Source organism: Cryptomeria japonica, chromosome 11 (genome assembly GCF_030272615.1).
Source record: "Cryptomeria japonica chromosome 11, Sugi_1.0, whole genome shotgun sequence".
NCBI lineage: Eukaryota > Viridiplantae > Streptophyta > Pinopsida > Cupressales > Cupressaceae > Cryptomeria > Cryptomeria japonica.
The window spans coordinates 77,197,746-77,218,868 of record NC_081415.1 but is presented as its reverse complement, the minus strand read 5'-3'; the positions used below and the strand labels follow the sequence as shown (position 1 = coordinate 77,218,868).

The window sequence follows — 21,123 nt, the reverse complement described above, 5'->3', positions numbered from 1 at the left end:
CTTTTGAGTCAACATGAGAGAGACCAAAAGAGATCTCAATGCTTTGCATCGTCCTCAAGTAGACAACACTAAGGACAACAAATAGAAGAATGAGAATAACACATAGAAGAAGTAACAAAAGAAAGAGAGGAGGAGAGAATCTGCTATGCTAATGAAACTAGTCTAGCACGTCATCCACCCCCCGATCTTGCTGATCAGTATTTCGGGAAGGCAGGAAACATGCTAGAGGAGGAACATCCAACACAGCAAATGGAGCTATCACAAGATCCAAACAAGGGCTATGTTCATGTTCCAAGCCACGTTGTTCTTGTCTAGGAGCTAGGATAAGTGCTTTAGAAAATTCATTAGATAAATGGCTATCAATATTAACAAATTCATATTCACTATCAGAAGCAAAAGAAGTAACATTTTCATCATGAATAACATTTTCATCTATATCATCATCAAGATTTATAAGAATAGGATCTTTAACTTGCACAGGATCAAAACCGTCATGCATCTTATGCTTAGGAGATTTTGGCTCAATTTCTGGCTGAGGAGAAAATGGAATAATACTAGCTGAAGGTGTTTTTGGAGATTGCAAAGTTTGAGAAGTAGCTGCCTGAGCTCTAAGACGATGCTTTCGTCGGTGTTCGCGCGCAGAATGATTTCGTCTAGTGTTAGTAGAAAGTTGAGAAGATTGAGGAGGAGGAATGTTCTCATCCTTATCACTTGGGTGTTTAGGTTGTGGTCTCTTAGGTTGGATAATAGGAGAAGAGGAAGGTCTCTTCTCTTTATAAGAGGAAGGAGGAGGAACTGCTCCATATAAAGGAGGAAAATTTGGTTTAGGAAGGAGACCAAGTCCATCATAACGAGGAGGTATAGGTCTACTTTTAGAAAGTTTATTAGACATAGACATAGTCTCATCCATAGGAATGGGTTGGGAATCTTCTTGAGGAAAGACATTAGTTTTATCTTTCAAAGGAAGAACTTCCTTCTCAAGAATGATAGGAATATCAAGTTTGGGTGTTCTAGGTTCACTTAGAGATAGGATCATATCTTTTTTCAACTTTTGATAAGATTTCAAAAGATGATCACTTCGCGGTGGAAGAGATTGGATTTGTTTACGCCAAAAATAATCAATAGGAACGCTAGAAGTTCTTTCAGCTGGTTTAAAGAGACTATGATTGACAGTAACAACTTCACCATTATGGGGAAATTTCAAACACTTGTGAATAGGAGAAGCAATAGCTTTCATGGAAGATAGCCAAGGATAGCCTAGCTTCACACGAAATTGTTCGGATGAAGGAATAATAGAAAAGTTCACATCAAGGGATTTGTTATGAACTTCAATAGGTAATGTAATAGAACCAATTGCAGGAGAAGAAAATGCATCAAATAATTTCACAACCACATTTGTTTTGTCATAGATTACTTGATTCAATTGCAAAGTAAAAAGAAATTCTTCAGTAATAACATTAACCATGCAAGAAGGATCAATAAGCACTCCACGGAAAGGTGTATTCTTGACCTTTGCAACTATATATAAAGGACCATCAGGTGGTCTGATAGTTTCACTGGAATCAAATGTGATGGAAGGTTCTTTAGGGATTTTCTGCTGCTCTACAAAGTTAATCACATTCGGAGTCATAGACAAAAGACCATCAGGCGAGAAAGAGGAATCATTAGTCTCAATCGCATTAGAGGTATGAGAAGGTAATGGATCAGTAAAAATCTTAAGATTTTGGTTAGGAGGAGCTACAGATGTGTTACCTTTATCATTCACACTAGAAACAGAGATAGTATTATTATCAATCAAATCTTGAATTTTACCCTTTAAAGCAAAACATTTTTCAGTATCATGCCCAAGTTGACGATGAAATTGACAAAAAGATTTGTTATCAAAATAGGGTGAATTAATCTTTGCAGGATCTATTTGCTTTATAGGAGGGAGAGTAAGCACATTTTGTTCCAATAACTTATTCATAATACTATGCAATGATTCATTCAAAGGAGTAAACTTTCTTTCTTTCTTGAAAAACTTAGAAATAGGAGGCACACCTGATGCTACATTCACATTGTTGTTGATGATGTTTTCATTGAACTTAACGAACTCTCTATTCAGTTTAAACTTCCCAAATGGTTGTTGACTACTATCACCCTTATCACTCGGAGCCATAGGATTTGCTTGTTCCATTTGACTCACAATCAGTTGATAATTGTGAAGAGTTGCACACAACTGTTGGAAAGAAGTAAACTCAGAAATTGAACCTGAAATGAAGTTTGAACTGGTTGTTTGTGTCTTTCAATAATTCAGCCAACTATACCGAGGGGCTACTGAGGCTTGATAGGCTAAGGAAGACTGCAGAGTAATCTAAAGACATGACAAAAGGCGGGATTAGCCCGGTCGAGTGTAATATTTATCTTGGACTAGTTCGACCGACACAATGCGGTGCATAGAAAAACAGCTGCAAGTCCGTATCATGATGTAAATACATCCATACGTGCTGAATGCACGCTTGTCGTTTTCAGTGAGTGGTGCACGTACGTTGATTTAGTCACGGGAAACTTTTTTCACGCGGTAACGTAATTAGAGCTCAAAATTGGCCATGTTTTGCAAGGCTTTTCTGCGATCTCAGCTACGTCACTCTCATTTCTACTATTTAATATGCTCTGCTCTCACAGCACGATATACGCATTTTCTTTCCAATCGTCTACAACATATCATTCCTGCAATGGCGTTGGCTATAGTTAAGTTCGCTACTAGTACTGTGTTTTTAATCGTCCTCTTTGCCAATACATATATCTGTTTATGCAGGTGTCCTCCGCAGGAATACGAAGCTCTTCTATCCTTCAACATCACCTTAACTTTCCCCGCGGGCTATGGCTATGAATGGGCGAATGGAACAGACTGCTGCGAGTGGTATGGCATAGAATGCGACGAGCACAAGAACCATGTGGTGGAGATAAGGTGGATGCCAGATCGAAACGGCTATGGTGCAGAAGGAGGAATCATGTCTGACAACCTCTGCAAATTTCCTTCTCTTACAGGAATAGTGATATCAGACGTGGGATTGATAGGTAATCTTCCTTCATGCTTGGGAAATCTCCATTTTCTTGAGGATATAATTATAGAGTACAATGGGTTGGGTGGGGTAATACCCCTTAGCATTTGTATGCTCACAAATCTCAGTTACATTAGTCTTAGAGGGAATCAACTGAGTGGAAGCTTGCCATCTTGTTTGAACAATCTTTCTTCTTTGAGATCTCTCCAAATTTCAGACAATCGATTGAGTGGCCAAATTCCATTTACATGGGGCAATCTCCCTTTGCTTGAGTTCTTGGATGTTTCCTTCAACCAATTGAGAGCGACTCTTCCGTTGTCATTTGCAGGGCTGTCCTCCCTTACTGACCTCCATGCCCGTGGAAATAGATTTAATGAGAGTGCCCCTTCTTGGGGCTTACCATCCTCTATTAAACTTCTCTCTTTCTCATTAAACCATGAGCTCACAATTTCAGAGGATTTTTTCCGTAACCTTACCAATTTATGGCGTTTATCTCTATCCAATAGCACACTAAATATTAGTACATCGTGGATTCCCAACTTCCAGCTCTCTGAGTTAGAACTTGTGTCATGTCAGATGGACGGTCAAATTCCACCATGGATTTCAACTCAGTTCTCGTTGTATTCCTTGACATTAGCTGACAACGGTCTTGTTGGAGAAATTCCCTCTTGGCTATGGGCCATGGCTGCTTCCTTTGATGAACTAAATATATCACAGAACCATTTGCATGGGTCCCTTTTTCCAAATGGTCCGAATTCTGGGATAGGAATCTTGGATGTGTCTAGCAATGCATTAAGTGGAAATATACCTTCCGAGTGGCCAGCTCTAACAAAACTAATTGAGGGGCCTCCTCTTCAATTGATGCTCAAAGATAATTTGTTTACCGGTAACATTCCTCCAAGCTTGTGCAATTCGTCTCTATGGTTACAGTTACATCTTGAAAATAACATGTTGGATGGAATGATTCCTTGGTGTTTAATTGAGGATGGATCACGCATTTATGACTTAAATTTAGGAGGTAATAGTCTTGAGGGAAGCATGCCCCAACGGCTAATCTTCTCGTCTAGCATTCAGTACTTGGTACTTAAAAATAATCAGCTCAGCGGAATCTTCGCTCCCTCGTTTACCAATTATACATTTTTGCAACTACTTGATATTGGGCAAAACAATTCTCCGGACATCTTCCAAAGTCAATTGGGAATATTTCATCTCTTCAAGTACTGGTGATGAACGACAATCAATTCAGGGGTAACATTCTTTCAGAACATGGCGCCCTGAAGCAGCTCCAGATCCTAGACCTTTCGTCTAACAACTTATCAGGCTCTATTCCACACAATATTGTATTTTTACGTGCAATGGCTGTAGCAATAGAGGATGGCTATGTTTTGCTGAGTAGTCTGCCATATGAGGGTGGTAATAGCCGTAGCTCCTCTCTTGGTGGACTGGGTATGGCCTCCAAAGGTACAGAACTATACTACACATATATTCTTTCCACGCTCATTAGCATAGATCTCTCCAACAATCAATTGAATGGATATGTTCCTCTTGACCTTGGAAAGTTGAACGGGTTGAGGTTTCTGAATCTATCCATGAACAGTCTTAATGGAATTATTCCACATAGTTTGGGGGATATGAGTCAACTTGGAATCGTTGGACATTTCTTCAAACAAGCTTTCAGGAAATATTCCTTCAGAGCTTCAATCTTTGAGCTATTTGGCATATTTGAATTTGTCCAACAACAACCTCTCAGGTAACATACCGCAAGGAGGAGAAATGATCACATTTGAAGATACATCATATGCTGGAAATCCAAATTTGCAGGGATGCCCACTTCCAAAGAACTGCAGTTGGCCCAAATTTGCATCTCCTCGTCCTGTGAGCTCTCCTGAAAATAAAGATGATGAGGAGAGCCAGCAAATACCGCGGTATGAAATTGGACTAGGATGGTCATATGGAGCAGGATTTTTGAGTATACTAGTGTTGTTGCTTTTAGTCAGAGAGAGCTGGAGAAAGAAATACTTCAAGGGGGTTGATGGTATTTTAAAGTTTCTGTTTTCTTTCGTGCGTAACAGGAGATTATGAATGCTAAAAAGCAAACATTTGATTTTTGTGCTTTTTTGGGGGTAAGCTGACTATATTTTGTATAGTTTAGGTTAAAATTGGGAATAGAAAAACCGTGTCATGCTTATATAGATATGAGTATATCTAATATGAATATTTTCGTTTCCAATGTTTGATGTAAAAAATGGATAATATTTGCTTGTTAAAATTCTTAAGATTTGTGTATGCATGAGAATTCCCATTCAGTTTTGTGCTCTTATGATTGTTTTTTCTCCTTTTAGAGAGAATGGTTTTATACTAATGTGATATCTTTAAAGAAAACTCCCAATTACAACTGAAAATTTGTAAAATAATTGATAACATCCAAGAACTGTAATCCACAATGAAAAAGAATCGCAACTATGTAAAGAATGAGATGGATGCACGACCATCAGAAAGACAAATGAATCATAACTCCAAAGCAGATAAATTCCAATTAAGTTAGAATGTGATCCTACGTAATTTTAAATTTAGAATACTATGTAAGAGTGTCCATTTTGTGAGCTTGTTTATATGAAGACGCTATTCAATTGAATTGAAATAGTCAGGTTTAAGAAACTAATCCACTCAGTACAAAGAGATCTCAATTGCCAGTAAGTGTATATATGAGTAAACTACATATCGTATGCACCATTTCTGAGACTACAGAGTGCCAATAAAGAGAATCTCATGTTGTTCATAATCACGATTGAATTTCTGAAACGAGCAAATATATTTGTTTCTTCTTTCTAAGAAGCGTACTAACACATAAGAACAACTTGCCCACTTCATCAAGTTCGGGATGGCTTTAAACATCAGTCAATCCATCGAGCTTGTTTGATTCTTCAGACATTTTGGCCTAATATTTTGCAAAATCTACAAGGGCCTCCTCATTAAAAAATTATAGAGCATCAATATTTTCTAAATACAACTAGTCTTCTGGTTCACCTGACTGATCTGAATCCATTCGACAACCAGTTTCATACGAATCAAAAAGTTCTTATGAATCTGAAGCTATGTCAAAATCTGTCTTTGAAACACGATTAGTTTCAGTTCCACGGTAGTTAGAAAGAGTTGTTATCTCTCTTATATGTTATTGAATTAACTATAACATTACATAAATCATTATTGAATTAACTATAACATTACATAACATAAATAATGTCTACATCTGCAACTATGTTCATTTAAGCACCAAAGTAAATGTTCACGTGATAATCTTTCAATATGAAATAAAATAGGACATACAATCACATATGAGTGGTCGGTACCAACACTAAAATGCCTAAACAATATTTTGTCATTACAATGAATATTAATAACATCAATCTAACTTATATCAATCTCCTTATGGAGTGTTCAAGAATAAATAACAAAATAGTTACAATGCTTCTCAATTATAAATAACATATATACTGATAATAATTATTGAATAACTTGCAACTTGAATGAAAATGGTACTAGAATGTAGAAGACAGGATCTTTTTCCATTGCACACAAACAAGTAACCAGTCCCTAATGGAGGCTAGCAACAACCACTTGACAATGTGGAACTCTCAGGTCCACCCCACCATGCTTAAAAGATAGACATAGAGATCCAAACACAGAAGCAGACAAGGAGGGGAAACAAGATCTACACTCAAGTGTAACACCAACAACTAGGGAAACATACAGTAAAAACAAGTATAAAAGACATACAAGAACAAGTATGAAACATGACAAGGATCCATCAAAGTCTTCTACTCACAACCACACAAGATAGGATACTAGAGTATAAAAAGGACAAAGTGTCATTGCACAACCTCAAGAGATAGCCCATATACAACCGAATAGTCCTTTCATGAAGACAAGGAGATTCAATTATGTGAAATTCAATGCCCCTTGCATGACCAAGCCTTCCCACTCCCATTCATAGTTTGTACAAGCACTCAAGGTCATGGAAAAGCACCATATTATCTTATTAATGTGTTCTACCCTAGTTTATTAATTAGTTTATCACTTGATTAAGAAACTCTCCAACGAGTTACCATAGCAACCTATTTAGGGTCTTCACCTCCATTGAGAGCCACTCTCCCTTTATGCATCTAGTTACCCATATCCTTAGGTTCAATTCAAGGAATCATAAATGCACTAAAACACATACATCTCATATTAGATATCCATGAATCCATTTTCAAAAAGATTGAAAACACAATCATATTTAGGCTTTTACAAGACCCTAACACCAAGGGGTCAACCTTGAAACAACATATGAATGAAAAATTAACTGATTTCTTTCACAAAATGGCATATCAATGGGTGTATGATCAGTATATCATCCCAAATCTGATTAATCAAACCCAAAAATACAAGATTGATAGAGTGCAAGACCTAATTAAGCTTTTGGGATGACCTAAGAACCAAATCAAGACCAAACAACAGTGTTGCACATTTGATCTAATGTGCTACTTAGTTGTCACTATTTCCTACATACTTGCCACCTAGAATTATACACTTATAGCCTAAAACTATGCACATGCAAGTTATATTGGCACACTTATTTTGACTTCCAATTGGTCAATGTGATTTCTTAGGAGGCAAAATTAGAGAAAGACCCATTTAAGGAGTTCCTAATCATCTCATAGAAAGTCAACCAAATCATCCTCAAAGCCCATATACAAAAATGAATAATAAAACTTTCACGATAAAACCTACTTTAATCATTGCAAACAAGAGCAATTATAATAAAAACTTATCAATTTTCACATCAATAATAAATACACATTCGAGGAATGATATAAAAGACATCAAATAAACACGATTTATTTTGAAAACATGACAAATTATAAGATACATAAGGAAAATGAAGAACCCTACCTCCAAATTGAAGATCAAGGGAAGAAAGAGAAACTTTCACACCAAAAGTTCTAGCCAAAAGTCTTTCAAAATCAACAAAAAATTCAACAACAATCCACTCCAAATCCCAAGCAAACAATCTCCCCAAGAATCAAAGCCAAGTATTGCACTCAAACTCCATTTAAAATCCTTCAAAAGTATACTCCAAAAAAATTGCAGCAAAAAAAAATCCCCAAAACATCCAAAATCCAACCATAAAAATCCTTCCCAAACATGTAAGGGAAGAGAAACTAGTCCAACCAACCAATAACCAAAAATATTAACAAATCATCAATTACTTAATAAATACTTCAACCAATAAATCACTAAAATATAATTACTCTCAACATATAATCATATATTTATTTATATTCTATTTAATTATTCACCCCAGCAAACATAAATGTGTATTCACTTTAATTTAGTGCCCCCAAAAATAAATATAAATATATGAACTGAAATCAGAGCACAATAGAAATCATAAATATATAATTATATCACTTAAAATAATATATCCTAAAATAATAGCATAAATAACATTAAATATCAATTCAAGTTGAATTTTGACAAGTCTTCTTGTGGTAACCTAGTTTGGCTAGGGGGGGGTGGCATGATCATAAACTCACATGGTGGCTTAATCCTTTCCTACACAGTGAACCTTGGTGTTAAATGTTCCAACATAGTTGAAGTGTTGCGGTGTTTCACAGGTCAGTTTCTGCCAAGGATAAGGGTTTGAGAAAAATAATTGTTGAAGGTGATTCTCACAATATAATTATGATGCTCAATGAGGTACTGAGCAGGACTAGAAGATAGCTTCTTTCATCAACAAGTGTCACACCCTCCTTTCTACTCTTAGTGATGTTATATTTTGCCACATGTGACATGAGGTAAACAGGGTGGTGAACAAGCTCGTAGGGCTTGGAGAAATGGTTAACAATTTTAAAGTGTGGTCTCACAAGCATGAAATCTTGACTATGGCTCATGGTATTTTTTCAAATGACTTTTCTATTACTGATGTATAACACCAAGATTACCTTTTGGTACTTTCAATTCTTTCCTTATCCCTTCCTTGCTAGATAAGGCAACATAATTTTAATATTGGTGGTACCTTTCACTGCTTCCATTAGACTTGTTGCTTTCTCAATCTAACTTCTGAGTTTTTAGAGATGGGAGGTGATTTGAACTAGGTTGAACTTGTTGAATGCTCTAAATTCAAAAACAATGGTGATCTCTAGAGTAAGGTTATTCAAGGCAATTTGGAATGCTATGTGGATGGGATGACCAACCATGATCCTAAACTTTCTACATCCTTTGTTCAAGCTTGGGATAATGGCATTGTTAAGATAGAGAGTGTTGCCTTTGTGGTTTTTGGGGAGACCATTGCAAAAATGACTAGTTTTCCCCTCAATGGCATCTCCTTTCCTAAAAATCCCAAGGGGATTTACAAGGAATATTTCGATCATTTCTTTAAATAGGGGAAGGGGTTTCCAGACTCCAAAGAAGCTAGGATAGAGAAGAGCTTCCTAGTATCTGGAAGGAGGTTGCCTTTCTTCTCATGAAGTACTTCACTCTAGATGGTAGAAAGAGGAGATTCCATCTTCAACTCTTTCCTATGTTTTTCACAACCTTTGCCATGAAGTAAGAATGAAATTTCTCTATTGAGTCTTGTCCTCTTTATCACAATCTATTTCTAAGGCTTAAGGGTAAAACCCCCCTTCACTAGGGTATCATTCATAAGTTATATAATTTGGACATTTGGCCCTATTTCTATCTGGTGGGATACACACTATTAAAATTGATTCCACTCATGACCCTCTCTTATATGTTGATCACATTGTCATCTCCTCCAACTCTAGTGAAGTGTCTAATTCAAGTTCCAAAATTCCCATAATAATGAACCTTGCCTATATGGCCAAAATTAAAGTTATTGTTGCTTCTAAAAAATACCTTGACGTGGAAACCCAAAATTGAGGTGCACAAGGATGTGGAGATGTCAAGGACTCGAGATTTAATTCTATTTACTCTGATGAATTGAATTCCTTTGAAACTACAAGCTTGGATTGGTCCCTTGTCACTAATGTGAATGTTGATTGTAATCGTAGCCTTCCCCCCACAAGACCTACCCCTTATGAAAATACCAAGCCCTTGAGCTTGATTATGTTTCTCTCCAAAGTTGTGAAGGACTTGCATGATTATGTGCAATGGTAGGACAATTTATATAAATGGTTATTTGGGCACATGAATGTTGCAATAAGGAAAATTAATCGACTAGACGTAATGACTGAGGCTGAAGCTAGGGCTAATACCTAGTTAGAGGATGTTGATGTTGACAAAGTGTGGAGATTTTCCAATGACTTTTTTGGCCTCACAAAGAACAGGGACAATGTGAATGGGAAGATTGAAGATTTGGACAACAAGCTCAAGATGACTAGGACCAAAATCGAGGTGGAAGAAATTAAGTGATCCTAAGAGGTCCTCAAATGAAAATTGAGAAGGCTAATTTCACTTGCATGAATGTGGCCAATATGCATAATGCGTCCCTGCAAGATTACATAACATCTAGGCTGAAATGAGTGGGAAAAGGAAGAATAAATATAAACACATAGAGGCCATGATTAAGGGTTCAGGCCCGAGGGAGTCCCCAATTTGAGCCACCCTTGATTCCACCTTGGTGTCTGTTGGCTTTGGGATTAGTTCTTGCAAAAGAGTGTCATTTTCAAATAAAGTGAAATGCTTATTCCAAGATTGGTAGGATAAAAATTTTCCCATGTAGTTGGCCATCTCTCTTGTGCCTTTCGTGGGTGGTTGTTCTGTTATTTTTTGCTTCTCAGTCTTTTTTATTTGTGTTGGTTTTCTAGGTTTTTTGTTGGATTTTGGGTTTCCCTCCTAGGTTTTTGTTCAATTTTAGTGAGGGATTTTTTTTCTAGTTGTGCATCCCTCATGTGCTCTAGGTGTCACTATGTGGATATACAATGGTACACACCTATCCCACTTTTATTAGTCAAAATATTAAATATCACTTAATAAAATATATCATAAATAACCATAAATATAACCATAATATATCCATAAAAATTATACAACCTACAATGATTGACAAAAGGTAATTACACATTTCCTCCATGACAACTAGAGAAAATAATACTAAGATAATCACCCTAATCTGGGATGATGGGTAGGGTTAGGTCAAATAGGCCTTAATGATATCTCCATGTAAACCACCATGAAGGATTGCATAGGAACACTCAAACCTATGAAGTCAGGTGGAGTTGATGACTTGTACTAGCATCAACCAAAACAAAAGACACTTGCACAATACATATATACATATACATATACACCTAATCATGATATATAAATAAGAATGTTAGAATCATAACCAATTATGGAATAAGATCACTATAACACATGTTAGTACATTGTAAGATCCACTATAATCATAAATAGTATCTTCATGTCAGATTCATTAAGGAACCATAAGTGATAAACCCGAATATCATCAATATCCTCATATACATAAATCATCAACATCATTGTGAAGTCCTAAAATATAGTCATCAAGAATAGTCCACTATCATCGATCAAATGCGTGTGTCCACACACACACCTAATAGGATATCACATACATATAGAGTCACGCATAAGTCCAACAAACACAAAAGTAGAAATAATTCATGGAAGGTATTACAATGTGCATATGAAATAGTCAAATTGTAATCATAGTTAAAAACATTATGTGCGAATTGCATGATTCTTATCTAATTTTAGCTTCTCGATGTTAAATTCATGGAGAAAAAACAAGTGCAGTTAATCTCTATTTTTATAGAGATACAATCTCTATAAAGATATATTTTCATGTTGTTTAGAAATAGTGTGAGTCTATCAAGTTTTAAAACATCATAGTTGTTTTCATGATATTTGGATGTTGTCTAATTTTGGCGTCGAAAGATTTTTATTTTACAAAGTTAGATGTTGGAATTAATCACAAACTACATCCTTCAATTCTATATATATCATTTTCTCCTCCTTTATCATTAGCTACTTTCCATTGTCACATATGTGTGATCTTTCATTGCAAATAGGATAGATTTAAATAAAATTTTGTTTATATAATATTCTTCTTTGGATTTTCCATGTTGGTTGTATACTTTGTATTAAATGTCAATTAATGATTTTTCTTTTCCCTAGTTTTGTTGGGAATATATGTGAAATGGGTAGATTTTTTTTATGTATGATTAATTGAAAAAGAGAGAAGAATTATTATTATAGCAGTAACAACATAATAGTAAGAGTGGGACAATATTTCATTGTGCATGTCAGTTTATGAGAAAAAATAGGATCTAAAAAGGGATTTCTTTCACTGTGTATGTTAATGTTTGAGAAGATTGGGAATAGAAAATGGTTTGTCATGGCAATAATTTAAAAACCAGTTAATAAATAGGGTTGAATATTTTCTTCATTTATATATATATAATGATAAAGAAGTAGTTTTGTATAGAGATTTATGCAATCAAGTGTGTATGATTTAAACTATATATGACCTCTTTTTTCTTCTCTCATTTTGTTATTAAATCTCTCAATTTTTCTTTCTTTTCTCTTCTTCCCTTCTCCTTCATGTTGTATTAGAGCTTAAGGTCAATAGGGTTGATGATTTTAAAATGTTATTAGAGCTAAGGTTTATTTAGCACTAAGTTTCATAGCTAACAATGGCATCTATATCTGGGACAAGTTTCACAAATCTTTAGATTACATAGATCAGTTAAAAAAATTATGGTTATTGGAAAATCACAATGAGGGCATTATTTCGTTCTCAATATTTCAGGGAGTTAGTAGAGAAAAGTTACCCAAAACCAAATGTTGTAGTAGCATACAATGCCCAAATTCAAGCAAAGAAAAAATTATTGAAGGATAATAGGGAGGACTCTAAAGTTCTCTTTTATATCTATGAAGGGGTTCATAAGATTATTTTTTCAAGGATTTCAACATTTAAAAAACACCAAATAATCATGGATATTCTTTAAATACCTACCAAGAAATGACTAGGGTGAAGACAGCTAAACTAGAAATGCTAAAAAGAGATTTTGAGACTATATATATGAAATAAATAGGTACAATAGACTCATTATTCATTCAAATTATTGGACTGATAAATCAAATTAGATTCTACATGAAGAAACACTTGAAGATTTGAGTACAACATTGAAGCCACTTAGAGAAGAATGGAGACTCCAATCTCGCTCATGACAAAAAGGGGGAATATGTTTCCATCTCTCACAACATGCCATAACAAGTACCCAACAATAGATGAAAATTCCAAACCAAAAACATTTAATTATCCAAGGTGATTATAGACACCAAATTTTCCATCCAATATAGGAGCATAGAGAAGAGAAACTCCAACAAAGTTCTCTTTGAGGCACTAGCTAGAAATCAAATTAGGAGCTCCATTAAGCACACATTAATAAAAAACTTCCCACCAAAAGAACTACTACACCCCCGCTGCCCCCCCCCCCCCCGGCCCACTAGACACAAGGAGAGAAATCCCAGCACCCAAGGTAATCAATAGTATGGAAAAAGTAGAGTGAATCATGTTACACACATAACACCATTGGAGCCCCAAGACACTCCATATGCACCACTAATAGTTAGCCTGCAACGTAAACTACCAACGACATATATAGGGGTTGTGAAGGTGGTCAAACCAAACCCTTTCCATTGAGTGGTAGAAATAGGTAGTCCTGAGAAAATAGGATGCCCATTGAATCATGTAGTAGCAACCCAAAAATAAATGCCTTCATCCAATGAAAAAAGCTTGACATAATCAAGGAAAGCCCCAAAATGGCCACAAACCAGCACATAGAGAGTGAAAAAGAAACAAAAATGAAACCTTCTCTTGTTGTAGCACTACCTCCATCATCTCCATCCACCTTGTCCTCCCCTCCATCATCCAAAACTTCTTCCAAAAAATCTCTGCTGCAAACCCTAGCAAAGTAGCTCATCATTTTGTTTGTTCAATTTCTTCCCTATACAACTTTAGAAAAATATGGATTACTATATAAAAAATAAGTTATAATAGATACAAAATATATTCACAAGTTTTATTTCTAATTTTTTAATATATATTTCAAATCTACAAAAAAAAAGTCACAAATCATTAGTTTGCCTTATCTTCAAATTCTTAATGATTTAGCTAATAAAAGTATTAGAATGTGAGGATCTAGCTCAAAATACTGATTTCATTGTCTTGATTCAACCAAAAAGTGGGAACCATTATTGTGGGTTGACCCTTATGTTGTGGATGAAATAATTAGTGAGGTGGGTTATAAATTATAGAAAAATAAAAAACCAATTCAAAACCAATAGAAAATAAACAAAAATATGTATGAAATTATTGAAAGATTACTATTGTAGTGAGGTTGGAAGACATCTGCACTTGCGGTGAATTCATCCATGACCTTTTTTTTTCTAGTTTATGATGAACATGTTAGATAAACTAGTGAAATCAATAAATATATTTTATTCCCTAGCTCCCAACCTCTTGAGTCACATAGTCGAAGCCATCACATATCCTTCACTACCCAATGCCCATTGTTAACATAACCCCAAAATATTTTTGTGTGAAGGATTGAAAGCATACCACAAAAAATGTGAAAAGAGTACAACATAACCATAATGCATTAGTTGATGAATGAGAGTGGTGGAGTAATTGCATAGTAAATGTGCATTCAATGATGCATATTGTTGTGGCAATGAACATGTAAGAGAAGATCATACATCAAGCATTGTTCCATGTCAAGATATTACTCACCTATAGTTAAAATAGAAAACCATGCCATCACTTTTGGAAAATGCAGGAAACAGCTAAAAAATGAGATGTTCAATGGCGAACAAGTGGGTTCCTAGTGTGAATGAGTCTAAGTATGCTACCATGTCATTGATTGATGTAGATAACAAAGTCAACATAGTCCACACCACCATGAACATATATTCCCTAATTTTTCTTCTTTTCTCAACACACCTTTTTAGTGAAAATTCAATAGAAAACAAACTACAATCACAATGGAGAAAAAAATAAAAATTATTAGATATTTGGAATCAAACTAACTAGGGAAAGTGAAAATTGCATTATCAGAAAAAAGTGGATGATTAGTGTGGGTAAATGCAAAAAAATATGGATGTGTTTTAAGAAATTATCTCAAGTTAAATTGGACCAATAAAAATAACAATTACATAAGGGGGAAACTATGGGCCATATTCAAAGTGTAGAAATTAGTTAGGAATATAGTAACAAAATTTGAATGAAAATATGGTATTTCCATCTGAATTCTTGTTAACTCGTCACCATATTCATGTGTGTGAGTTATTAAATTTCAGCAATAGGCTATATTTAGGTAAAGAATAAAAATATGACTATAACTTTTTACGGGAGCATAGTAAATAACCATATTTAGTGGAAGAAAACTGGGTGAAAAAGGAACATGTAGTACTATTGTATGTATGATTGTAAATGTACAGAAGCATGAATAGAAATTCATGAAACAAAGCATGGAAATTCATATATCATATTAGCTACAACCAAAAAAAGTGAAAAAGGATGGAATATAATCCTTACAACAATTAAGCATCTAGGGACCAGAGAAAAACTGAAATAATGGGGAAATCAACTCAAAAGATGTCAAATTGTGGGCTCAAGTAGTTAAGGCTCAAATGATGATCAATGCTTTGTTTCTGAAGGTGTTTCGTAGAAAGGTTGAGAAAATAATCAACAGGAGGGAAAAAGAAAAAGAAAAGAGAGCAAGAAGGAAAATAGAGTTTAGACCAAAATGCTCAACAATTGATCACATAATCATTTTGAGAATATTATTGATAAAATTTGGAATTATAATAAGGAAACTCGTTTCTTTTTTATTCCAAGAAAACTTTTGACATTTCCGAGGAATAATTTGTGGTCTAGAATGAAGGACCTTGGTATCCTAGTAAAATTTAGGGGAGTTGTCCATATGTTCTATAATGAGGTTAAGGTAAAAATGAAAAATCAAAAAAATGCATTAGAAAGTATTAGAAGTGATATCCGAGTTAATTAAAGTTGCCTATTATCTGTTACCTTCTTCTTGGGAAAATATCTTGTTAGGATTCTCTTATATGTTGACGATCTTACTTTTATTTCTAGGTCTATCCAAGGGTTAAAAGAGCATTTGTTTTCTCTTAAGAGATTTCACAAAGATGTGCGTATGCAAGCTAACACTAGGAAGATTGAGATCACGATCTTCTCTAATAAGAGGAAAACAAATAAATTCTACTTTTAATTTGAAGGAAGTGTTTCAGAGGAAATAATGAAGTCTAAAAAATTTGGGATTAACCTCAACAAGTTTAGTTGAGAAAATTATTTGAAAAAATTATTGAAGGGAAATAACTTTGTGAAAGTGGAAAGAAATGTTCACCCTTCAAAATTGATATAAGTAATTTAGAAACAAAGTTTTCAATATCTATTAAGGAATGAGATTGTTGAAAGAATAAGAGAATTCATTCAAATTGAATGATAGAACATCAACACTCAACAAATAGAAGGGTTTCCTATCCTATAGCGTAATGGTCAAAAGAATGTTCTGCATCTATCTATTTTAGAGTTTTGGGAGTCAAATAGTAATGGTCAAAAGAATGTAAATGAAATCCAATCTCTTCTACTTTATGATCTCTTCTACTTCACAGATCTCACCATCTATGGTGCGACCTGTAATTTCTTTTTCGTCTGTTTCTTCGAAGACAAATCTAACGTTGCAGAGGCAGCTCCCAAGATCTCACCAACATTGAGTCTTCATCTGAATTTTCACAAGATTTATCTGCCTTTTTTCTTGCAACACTTGTAGGGATATGTTCATCATTTTTATTTGCATGTTTCTCCAGAAATAGATGGTTTACAAATTTTTGGCTACAAGTTCCTATGAAACAAATAATCTTTGGTGTATGTTATTAACAATATGCAGGTTTTTGTTTCCTTCAGTGTCAATTTTTTAATTTTTTTAATAAATTTATAATTTAAATATGTTTATTTTTATTTTCTTTAAATAATAAATGTAAGATTTTTTTAATTTTCAAAAATTGAGATTAGAATTGAGATCTATAATGTTCCTTGAATAGAATAATTTTTATTATTTACACACAAAATATTAGATTGTTAATTTAGTTTAAAATGGAGGAAAATTAAATAGTTAATCTATTTAATATTGAAAAAATTAATAATTTATTTATTTTTATGGTTTTATAACTGATAAAAAAATTCAATTATGTTATTTTAATCTTAATTCATTTAAAGAAAACATATAGAGGAATACAATTAATTATCAGGGTAGAATATTAGAGATACAATATTTTTGTACTGCATCGTAAATAAATTAATCTATCATTGGTAAAAAATTATTTAAGATTTTTTTCAATCAATTTTCTAAATCAAATCCTATTGTTTAAAAATAAATTTTGTGATTCGCAATAATAACTAAAAGTAAATTAGTTAACATTTTCAAATTAAAATCAGCAAATCAATATTTAAATTGTATTAAAATCAATACAATGAAGAAACAAAATTTTAGCACATCAATCAGCAAATCAAGGTTATATTAAGATGTTAGGCAAGATTCCATTGTTAGGAAATTGTGTATGTATACACACTATATATAATACAACAAAATCATGATGTTGTGTCACACTTGGGGCTAACTAGGGGTAGTCTTGCCAGACTCAATTTGGTCGGACTACCTCCCTACGATACTTGACCTTATTATAATGCCAAAATATGATTTATGTTGCTCACTCTATCAAAGATACTACTCATTGTAATATACATGCTGCAGGGACTTGTTTGAAAACTCTGGGAATGGATATGAACTGTTTATGCGTGTAAAATTCATATGTACAAAGGCTTAAAGCCGATATAGAACAAGAATATGAAGCACGAAACTATTCCTAAATAGCCTGGAAAAACCACAACCTTAGAATGACAAAAAAAAGACATCCTCAACTTACAAGATAAATGGTCTCTAGTTTTGTAATATTTATACTTTTGTTGAAAGAATTTAATTTTATATTTAACCAATATATATTTCAATTGTTTGATAATAATCCCAACTACCTTATTTTCATTTACCTACCGTAGACCATCTTGTCCCCACACTGCAATCTTTTCAGTCTCCCTATCTTGGATAGGGTGGATAATTTTTGAATTAAAAATTTGATTGCAATCCACTTGGGACTATCACGTACAACAACCAAACTCAGAATTAAATGATGTATAAAGTTCCTTTTTATTTCCCTCCTTTGCTGGAAACATCTAGAGGTTTCATAACAGAAAGCTAATAGAAAAGAGATGCAGGGCAGTTTCAAAAAAAACACAAATGTATAAGCAAAATAGAGCAGGTGTCTATGGCTGTAGAAATAACCTTTGTAAATTAGAACAGGGATTTTACTTGTAATATGTGAGCAAAAAAATGAGCAGCAACTCAGTTCGTAAATGAAACAATTGTATGTTCTCTTAAAAGCATAAAGAAATATAATTATGATTTTATGTTTATCTCTAGTTTATTTGCTATGTCCTGCTTTTATTTTGCACCTATGTCTCTCCTTCATCAATGACACGTGCTATGGAAAATTGCAAAGCTTTTAAGGAATGAACATTGAGGTCACGGTTCTTTGTTACTTATTCAAAACAAATATTAGCTTTAAATTACAAAGGCATCAATTTTTTTAAATTACGTGGAAATTACAAAACTTGAGCTCTTGACTTCAATACTCCCCACAATTTCTAGTCTTCACCAACAAAATTATTAAATGCATATGATTCATATTTCATAAAAAAATCAGAAAAGAGAGATCCAAAAGAATGTAAAACAAAAAAATTCTGCAAAGGACTTTCCAAAAAATGGCATGCAATCATCAGTAAGAAAAATCTTTTGTAATCTAGTCTATATTAACTTCCATTATATAGAAACTATACTTCAGAATGATAAAAATAGATACAAGTTTCTAGCCTATATTAACTTCCATTATATAGAAACTATACTTCAGAATGATAAAAATAGATACAAGTTGGGTAAGGTTGGAGATGTAGATAAGCTTTAGTGCACAGCTGAGAAACTGAGAAAACACGATTTTATTAAAGTTCAAGGTTTTCTGCTACCATGGTTCAATGTAACATTGTGTAAGATAGGTTTAACATTCTGACAAGTGGAGTTGATAAATGTGTATATATATATTTGTATGTGTATATATATATACGCATATATATATATATTTATGATTTTTATATTTTGACATGGATGAATTAAAAACAAATCCAACCCTATTTTTTTTCGGGATGCATAAATATGTTATCTAGACCAATGAACTTGGACCTATACCCAAGCCAGAACCTGAACCGCTAACCTAGCAAAATTATTGATCAACAGTTCAGGTGTATCAAGCACACTCTTTTTTTTGGGATGTACATCATACATTTTTTAAGCATTCCTATTTGTATGGGAGAGAAGTTGAAGATCCTTAGGACTGCACACAATACTTTATAATATTGTATATGCTAACACTACTCTATTTCTTTTTATAGGATGAACCAATGTGCAGTTGCTCCAATTCATATGAACAATCAAAGATTTGGTGAGTAGAATAAATGCAACACCTGTGGTTTATACTGGAGCGTCTGAACCATAAGATATTAATATGTAAATAGTAAAATTGGCATCCTATCATGTTTCCTTTATTATCAAGGGCTTATACATTTTGCAAAGGTACCCCAATTGGTGAACATGGGAAATTCATTAAAAAGTGTTAAGGCCTTTAGATTAGAAAGAATTTCAGAGAATGCTAGTAGCTCTCATCATAACAAATGTTCAAAAATGACGTTAAATTATAGGAGTAAGTGTAAGTGTTTTGATAGGCCAATACAATACACATATCCTAGATTTTATTATTTATATATTATTTTCCCTTACAACTTGCTGAAGTTTCCAATCTGTTACCTGTAATATAATAAACATGTCTTTTGATAAGCACATTTTCAATACAAAGTCACAAAGTTTGGGGCTTGGATACATGATGAACTCAACATGACATCAGTAAACCTTATCAAGAAGTGTTTTTCTAACATAGATGATCTTGTCTTTGTTATATTGTCTCACTATAGTTGCATTTTACCAAACACCATGTGCTGCAATAATTGTTTTCTGAATGCAGGAGATTGTCTTGACTATGTTAACAATGGAGTGTTAGCTTACACTAATATGTATAAAAAAAAATTCTGATTTGGAAAGTTGAATATTTTATGAGAGGAATATTGTAGTGATGGCATGCGGCATTTGATACTTCAGACTACGTTAACAACATCCTTTGAATATGAAGCATATTACATAATCTGGTTTTCTAGTTTTGAGTATTGTTTGGTGTTCTCCATCTATTTCAGTGGCAGCTCTTGAATTGAACATAGTGAAATAATTTTTTGGTTTGTTATTATGCTTCTTTTGCTTGCAAGCTATATAGACATCTTTGATATAAGATGTCTTTTCTTGCTATTAATGCTTTATGTGTTAGTATAACTAACTTTTCATGATTCTCATGTCTATGTTACAGTATCAGTACATACCCTAGCAACTTGTTAGGCTTCTACAAATTATTGTTGATGGGAACTGTGATTTGGCAATGCCCCAGGTTGCAAGCATCCACTTCAAAAACCCTATAGACAAAAACTGGGCACCTCATGAACCCGGTGCGTCTATATCCCATATTTATGTTTTATTTGAATTTACTTGCATCTATGATTTTCTAAAATTGAGCAACATGGAGGCAGGAGCACAAAAAAAGATATCACTAGCCAATAAGGAAACCGATAGAGAAAATCTGCTTCCATTCATAGCCTATGTTCCTCCTTTTCTGAGGTATGTAGTTAGTACACATTTTATCTATCAAAAAGTTTCAGCTATGATTATTCTTGCAATTACTTATTTATCTTTCTTTCAGTTGTTCATCTTGATTTAATTTTTCCTACAAATATGTTTACAGTTCTATCACTTGTTTATCTTGATTTATTTTTTACTACAAATATGTTTACGACTCTTCTTTTCATAGAACTTGGCTATCTAATTGG

At 33.8% G+C, this 21,123-nt stretch overlaps 1 protein-coding gene across 1 annotated transcript; it reads left to right on the top strand.

Annotated features, from left to right (window-relative positions):
• The first annotated feature begins 2,588 nt into the window (after window positions 1-2,588).
• Window positions 2,589-4,271, top strand: LOC131067240 (probable LRR receptor-like serine/threonine-protein kinase At4g36180). Its single transcript, XM_059214395.1, has one exon. The coding sequence runs from the start codon at window positions 2,589-2,591 to the stop codon at window positions 4,269-4,271; it is 1,683 nt and encodes a 560-aa protein (XP_059070378.1).
• Window positions 4,272-21,123: the final 16,852 nt, after the last annotated feature.